The 8,275-nt window shown below is 43.4% G+C and overlaps 1 protein-coding gene across 1 annotated transcript; it reads left to right on the top strand.

The window, feature by feature from the left end:
• Positions 1–1,746: 1,746 nt before the first annotated feature.
• Positions 1,747–6,953, top strand: LOC137357359 (interleukin-8-like). Its single transcript, XM_068023671.1, has 4 exons — positions 1,747–1,854; positions 5,189–5,324; positions 5,454–5,537; positions 6,414–6,953. Exons 1-4 carry the CDS (start codon positions 1,791–1,793, stop codon positions 6,430–6,432), a joined length of 303 nt encoding a protein of 100 aa, XP_067879772.1. The 5' UTR covers positions 1,747–1,790; the 3' UTR covers positions 6,433–6,953.
• The last annotated feature ends 1,322 nt before the right edge of the window (positions 6,954–8,275 follow it).

Raw genomic sequence — 8,275 nt, 5'->3', positions numbered from 1 at the left:
AATATAAATAAGCTAAAAATAATAAATAAACAATAAATAATGGAGCTCATGGTCTGAAATTATTGAACTCAATATCGAGTCCAGCAGACTGCAGAGTAAATGCCTGCTCAGGTCAGGAAAACGAACCCGACCCAAACCCAACCGAATCACAGTGGATCCGAGCCTGACCCAGCCCGAGTCCCTCCGATTTTGCCCCGAGCCCGACCCGAGCTGGACCTCGACCGACCCGAGCCCGACCCAACCATCCCTTTACTTACCTTCCTGACACCAAACCTGCAGAAAGATGCAGCGCATGCGTGATGACGTCATAATGCCGTCACTCGCTCACTGCACAGACTCAATTTAGTCCTGGACTCGCAGCACAGGTAAGTTTTTTAATTTCAATACTTGCCAGCAGAGCACTTACCGTGAGTGTACGGGCCGACTCGGATCCTGCCTGACCCGAACTCGGCCCAACCCAAGCCCAAAAGCCTGACCCAGAAGAGAGGCCCGACCCAACCCGAACCCGACACATGTCGTCGGGTTCCGTCGGGTATGGTTTGAGTAGCAGGCCTTTACAGTACAGTGCCTAATCGTGCCTAACCATGTACTAGTCCCTAACTTATTTTTCATGTTTTTGCTTTCGTACAGAGCTGTTCATTATTCTGCCATGCCCACTCTCTCTGGACTCATGCTTTGTCTTTCACTACAACTATTTAGCACTCCATTTGCATTCTGCTCCACGACATCTGTCATTTAACCTCTCCCCCCTCTGTCCTCTCACAGTCCTTCTTTCTTGTTCTACTTCCCCCTATTCCCTCTCACTTGCTCATAGACTGTTACATTTCTAACTTTCTAGTTCTGATGAAAGGCCGCTGACCTGAAATGATAACTCTATTTCTCTCTCCACAGGAAGTGGCCTATCATAACAATGCAGCTCCTCAGTGCATTCCACATGGGATGTTCCCTGGACAAAGGAAAAAAAAGTAGGGAATACTAATGGTGCCTACTCAAAACTAAAGGATGGCTGCACAATGTATGAATCAAGCACTCGGCCCACAGTATGCTGCCTCATCTGCATTGCCAGGCATTGTCCCTACCTTTCACTTCTTCCTCCTCCTAGATATGGAGGGACATTTTTCTCCTGGAGGGCACATTGGGTGGGAGATGGGCAGAGCTAACACTCTTCCTAACTGATGCCTGAGAATGGTTGGGACTCATTTATAAACAGCTGAAACAGGGGCTTGAGGTTCCAATTTAAACACTGAAAATTCAGGGTCTTGTTCATTATTCCGTACACTACAAAAACCTCTAGGAAGGAACACAATCTTCACTCGTTATATTTGTTTTATATTCATATTATTCAGCAAGAAACACATAACAATGATGGGCTCATTGGTAAATTATCTTTGATTTTAATATCACTTACATTGTATGTGGCAATATTTTCATTACAAGGTGCTGTGAAAATCTTTCATTATATTCAGTTATGATTAACAGCTTATTTTCGCCACATGGGGCTGGAAAAAAAGGCTGATGCTGCAATAGTTAAAATTCTCATCAAAGTGCTCTAATTGACTGTAATTAACAAATTGGTTTCTCTTTTCATTGGGCTTTTACATAGATTTTATTAATGATTAGCTCTGTTGTAATACTTAACATCCGGAGAAATTCCAGAATGCGTCAACTTCTCCCAGTGAGTCAAGTAATTCTGGCTACAAATACAGCAGGTGAACAGCAATGAGTCAGTCACAGGCTGCAGCAGCACAACAACAGCTAGAAGATAAAGATCATCACACAAGTAAAGCACAATGAAAAGCAACATTACTCTCAACGTTCTCACTCTCTTTGTACTGTATGTGTTATCCACACAAGGTAAGAAAGTTTTCACAGTATTTATACAGAATCTATAATTATATGGAATCAATTTGGGTCTGTATTTCACTGACTGGCTTTGCCACAAATATACATTGTAGATGAAAATTAACAGGGAAAGGAATCCTATTCACTATTTATTAAAATATATCAGTATAGTTCAGCATTAAAAACTGTTTATGACTATAGCCACAGATGAGGGAGTATATATAATTAGAATTAATGAGCTGAATTGTACCACGGAGCTTCGAGACCCTGACGTTGAACTGAACAGCAAATTCCAGCAGGGCTGCCGCAGTGGTTTTACCGCAGGTGGCCTTCTAATTGGCTGCCTGCAGGCTTGTGGTCCAGCTAAGGACGGCGGGCGGACTGCCTGATGCCGCCAGCTCAATCAGAGGCCAATAGCTCTGAAGTTTCAGCAGCACCACAGAGAGGTGGGCACTGCTGAGACAGCCTTGGACAGGAGTTTAAAAATGAAAATTTAGGGGGCTAATGCTGGTAGGCCCCTCAGGATGGAGGGGAAACCCCTCCGGGGGCATCATTGTTGCCAGTGGGGTTGACAGTCCCTTCTTTGGGCCATGGGTCCTCTGGTTCTGATGGCCCCACAGGCTGCAGGTGGGAGATCGCCTCCGTGTAGTAGGTGGCATCCCTAAATGGCAGGGGAGTGCTCCGCCATTGACAAAATGTTGGTGGCCCCGTAAAATGGCCTGTGATTGTGGCCTTAATTATGCAAATCAGCTAGAGCAGAGAACTGATCCGCCTTGCAGCCCACCTCCTGCCGGCGCTGGGAAACCTCCCCAGCAGTGGGACAGCAATGGGGAGCTGTCCCGATAAGGCTCCCTGATTTTTTGCCAGGCCCCCCACCCATCACCCAGGGACCAGAAAAATTCAGCCCAATTTTTTTTTATTCATTCGTGGGATACGGCGGAAGCATTTGCAACAATCTTCAGCCAGAAGTGCCGAGTTGATGATCCATCTCAGCCTCCTCCTGAAGTCCCCAGCATCACAGATGCCAAACTTCAGCCAATTCGATTCACTCCGCGTGATATCAAGAAACGACTGAAGCTTTAGATACTGCAAAAGCTATGGGCCCTGGCAATATTCCGGAAATAGTACTGAAGACCTGTGCTCCAGAACTTGCTGCGCCCCTAGCCAAGCTGTTCCAGTACAGCTACAACACTGGCATCTACCCTGCAATGTGGAAAATTGCCCAGGTATGTCCTGTACACAAAAAGCAGGACAAATCCAACCCGGCCAACTACCGCCCCATTAGCCTACTCTCAATCATCAGTAAAGTAATGGAAGGTGTCATCAACAGTGCCATCAAGCGGCACTTGCTTAGCAACAACCTGCTCAGTGATGCTCAGTTTGGGTCCCACCAAGGCCACTCAGCTCCTGACCTCATTACAGCCTTGGTTCAAACATGGACAAATGAGCTGAACTCAAGAGGTGAGGTGAGAGTGACTGCCCTTGAGACCAAGGCAGCATTTGACCGAGTATGGCATCAAGGAGCCCTAGCAAAACTGAGGTCAATGGGAATCAGGGGGAAAACCCTCCGCTGGTTGGAGTCATACCTAGCGCAAAGGAAGATGGTTGTGGTTGTTGGAGGTCAATCATCTGAGCTCCAGGACATCACTGCAGGAGAACCTCAGGGTAGTGTCCTAGGCCCTACCATTTTCAGCTGCCTCATCAATGACCTTCCTTCAATCATAAGGTCAAAAGTGGGGATGTTCGCTGATGATTGCACAATGTTCAGCACCATTCGCAACTCCTCAGATACTGAAGCAGTCTGTGTAGAAATGCAGCAAGACCTGGACAATATCCAGGCTTGGGCTGATAAGTGGCAAGTTACATTCGCGTCACACAAGTGCCAGGCAATGACCATCTCCAACAAAAGAGAATCTAACCATCTCCCCTTGACATTCAACGGCATTACCATCGCTGAATCCCCCACTATCAACATCCTAGGGGCTACCGTTGACCGAAAACTGAACTGAAGTAGCCATATAAATACCGTGGCTACAAGAGCAGGTCAGAGGCTAGGAATCCTGAGGCAAGTAACTCACCTCCTGACTCCCCAAAGCCTGTCCACAATCTACAAGGCACAAGTCAGGAGTGTGATGGAATACTCTCCACTTGCCTGGATGGGTGCAGCTCCAACAACACTCAAGAAGCTCGACACCATCCAGGACAAAGCGGCCCGCCACTCCCTCCACCACCGACGCACAGTGGCAGCAGTGTGTACCATCTACAAGATGCACTGCAGCAATGCACTAAGGCTCCTTAGACAGCACCTTCCAAACCCGCGACCTCTACCAGCTAGAAGGACAAGGGCAGCAAATACATGGGAACACCACCACCTGCAAGTTCCCCTCCAAGTCACACACCACCCTGACTTGGAACTATATCGCTGTTCCTTCACTGTCGCTGGGTCAAAATCCTGGAACTCCCTTCCTAACAGCACTGTGGGTGCACCTACCCCACATGGACTGCAGCGGTTCAAGAAGGCAGCTCACCACCACCTTCTCAAAGGCAATTAGGGATGGGCAATAAATGCTGGCCTGGCCAGCGAAGCCCACATCCCGTGAATGAATAAAAAAAAATATGGGTGTGAATGTTACTTACCACTTATCAGCCCAAGCCTGGATATTGTCCAGATCTTGCTGCATTTCTGCACAGACTGCTTCAGTATCTGAGGAGTCACGAATGGTGCTGAACATTGTGAAATCATCAGCGAACATCCCCACTTCTGACCTTATGATTGAAGGAAGGTCATTGATGAAGCAGCTGAAGATGGTTGGACCTAGGACACTACCCTGAGGAACTGCTGCAATGATGTCCTGGAGCTCAAATGATTGACCTCCACCAACCACAACCATCTTCCTTTGCGCTAAGTTTGACTCCAACCAGCAGAGGGTTTTACCCATGATTCTCATTGACCTCAGTTTTGCTTGGGCTCCTTGATGCCATACTCGGTCAAATGCTGCCATGATGTCAAGGGCAGTCACTCTCACCTCACTCAATGAGTGTCAAAGTAGTTGGAAAATTGAAGGAAACAGTAAAATAATTTTGACATCAGAAAATTCAAAACACTTAATTCTTCCTTCAGTTAACTTGAGTGTTAGAAATTATTACAACAGGAATGCAAGCTCTCCCTTCAACCTGCAATATCATTTGCTGATTGACTGGGATCAGAGAGGTGACCTTCAGGAAACTGATTATAGGAGATAGATATCATTTTAGTCCCAATTGAGAAAGTGGGCATAAGAAAAAGAGGCACTCAGTACAAATCTAAAAATAAATCTTAAAGTCCTTCAATTTGTTAAATTTACAGCTGCATCTATTGGAAGAGCAGGAATGAACCTGCGTTGTCAGTGTATCAAAACATCCTCAACGTTCATCCATCCGAGGTTCATGGAGAATATTGAAATTGTTCCAAGTGGTCCTCACTGTGAAAATGTAGAAATTATGTAAGTGTTTAGTTCCTTTCCCTTTCATGTATTGAAGAACAACAGTAATTATTCTCGATTTAATTAGCTCTTTCAGAGAGAGTAGAAGACTGATGATTTGTAATAAATGTCATTCTTCACTTCTTTCAGTGCCACCCTTAAACACATGGATCGAGTATGTCTGGATCCTGTAGCCCACTGGGTGAAGAAAGTAATTGAGAGGATGATCAAACAGTAAGTTCCATTCTGTGTGGAGTGAGGGACGGGGAGAAGGAAACGGTTTCTCTTTTCACTGTACTTTTACCTAGTTTACAACTTTGCACCAGATCACAATATCAAACACTACAGTGTGGTATAAGTCAGTCACATTGATGGGTTTCTCTACATTTAGTCGAACCCAACCTCAGTAAAATACTCATGCTAGCTTTCTGGTAACGGTATTTGCTGAGTTGCAAACCTAACCCCTAATGGTTCAGTGAAGCATTACAACTTGTGATGTGGTTCTGACCAGTGCAGACCAGGAAAACTCCAGTGATGATCTTTGGTTTGTGCTGGATTCGCTGACTACAGCTGGAAACTTCCAGCATTGGTTCCGTATCCCAAGGCTACTGAAGGACATAAATCTGTATGGCTCCTGCTCCTGAGCACTATACAGTCGCCCCTGTTGGAAAGCGGGTTTTTTTTTGCCATGAGGTAAACACAGGTTCAGGTTTGGCTGTAATAGCCTCATAGTTAAACAGCTCACAAATACTCCAAGAATGGGTGCTTAAATGAAATGACCATGCACTGCCAGTGAACATGAAACTATAGCCCTGACGGAACAAGATTGGAAACACACTGCTGAGCTGAGACCGCACTCAATGTTCAATATGTTAGAGGGAGCCCACACATCTCATCAGGGTGGACTTGCATCTGAATATTTAATATTGCATATATATTAAATATGTAATATCTCATTCAGCTTCAAGTCAACACCGTAAATATATTCAACCAACGAAAACAATTTCCTACAGTTTTTAATGGCTTTTAAAAGATTTTGTCTTTCCTATATATCCTTGTAAGGTGCAAACATTCAGTACATTTATTTATTCATTCTTGTATTTTCCATAGTTCCAAGAAGACGGATTGATCTCACTGAAGAGAAGCTGAATTCCAATTGTCAAGGGACTAAAACATCCATAGAAGATTCGGAATTTACATTTATCTGCCCTGGCTTGGTGCAGGGCCATTGCAGTCTTTGAATGTAAACTTGGTTTAACTTAGCATTCGCTGTTTAAAATTGTTCTTTTTATTTAACAATTTTAGCAATTGAAGCACTGAAATCTGAACATTTTCTTATTTACTTAAACTACTTCCCATGCACCAAAGTAATCTCACAACAAGTGAGACATTGGGTGTGAAATATCAGATAGCTTGACCTATAGCTCTTTTGGATAATTATTTTTAATTGTTTTTCAGATTCTTAACATTTGCTGCCAGGTAGTGATGTTAAAGGATGTAATTACTCAATGGAAATATATGTTGCTCGGTATGACAAATTGTCAGTATTATGCTTGTTATTTGAGTTCATTGCCATTTCTATTTTATTATCCAGATATGTCCTAAAATGGCTTATTTTTAATTTATTTATTAGTTCCAAAAATTATGTTGTACTGGTCATTAAAATGTGTATTTGCAGTTGATTGTAAATGTTTTTTTAATTAGAATTGTTCTGAAATGTTTGTCCTTAATTTATTATATATTATATATATATATATTAAATATTATATTATTTTATTATAATTCTGTGTATTGTAAAGCTGGCGGCTGATATTGTCTTAACTTAATCATTAAGCTAAGTGTTAAAAATATATTCTGAATTGTTTTGCAATTTGCTCTGAGTTCTCAGCATCAAGCACTGTAACGGCAGCTGTAGCAATCATTGACTAACATGCCTCGAATTTTCTCCAAATGTGTTACATCTGTGGCACCTTTAAAAAGAAATATTGTTTCCACTGGTGACCTCGAGAGGGCAAGACACACAGGTTTCCTGAATTGCGCATTTGCATTCTCATTAGTGCTGGTCTAAAATTGGTACGAGCAGCTGATCTACTTGGAAACCTCTACAGAGGTTTTAAAAATGCAGGGGTTGTATTTCCTCAATCTTCTCTGAATATTAGCAGTGCCAGGACAATTGTTTAGAAAGGAAATTTGGGTGAAAGTCTTTTCTGCCACCTTACAGCAGCAACAACAGAAGCTTCATTTATATGGTAACTTTAATGTCGTTAAACATCCCAAGGCGCTTCACACCAGCATTATAGAATAAAATGTGACACCAAGCCACATAAGGAGATAATAGGGCAGATGACCAAAAGCTTTGCCGCAGAGGCAGCTTTTAAAGAGTGTCTTAAGCAGCATACTATTTAAATGGAGATAGATTACAAAACTCAGTCGTACAAAGTGATTCACAAAATGTTAGCGTGCAGGTGCAGCAACTGATTAGAAAGGCAAATGGAATGTTGTCATTTATTGCAAGAGGAATGGAATATAAAAGGAAGAACGTTTTGCTACATTTGTACAGGGCGTCGGTGAGACCATATCTGGAGTACTATGTACAGCTTTGGTTTCCTTACTAAATAATGGATATAATATAATATAATGGCGGCTCAGTGGTTAGCCTCACAGCTCCAGCAACTGGGTTCGATTCTGGGTACTGCCTGTGCAGAGTTTGCAAGTTCTCCCTGTGACCGTGTGGTTTTTTGCCGGGTGCTCCGGTTTCCTCCCACAGCCAAAGACTTGCAGGTTGATAGGTAAATTGGCCATTATAAATTGCCCCTAGTATAGGTAGGTGGTAGGGGAATTGAGGGAAGGTGGGGATGTGGTAGGAATATGGGGTTAATGTAGGATTAGTATAAATGGGTGGTCGATGGTCAGCACAGACTCGGTGGGCCGAAGGGCCTCTTACAGTGCTGTATCTCTAAATAAATAAATGC

The sequence above is a fragment of the Heterodontus francisci genome, chromosome 1 (genome assembly GCF_036365525.1).
Source record: "Heterodontus francisci isolate sHetFra1 chromosome 1, sHetFra1.hap1, whole genome shotgun sequence".
Taxonomy (NCBI): domain Eukaryota; kingdom Metazoa; phylum Chordata; class Chondrichthyes; order Heterodontiformes; family Heterodontidae; genus Heterodontus; species Heterodontus francisci.
Note: the sequence above shows the minus strand (reverse complement) of the source record. Positions and strands in the feature narration are given on the sequence as shown.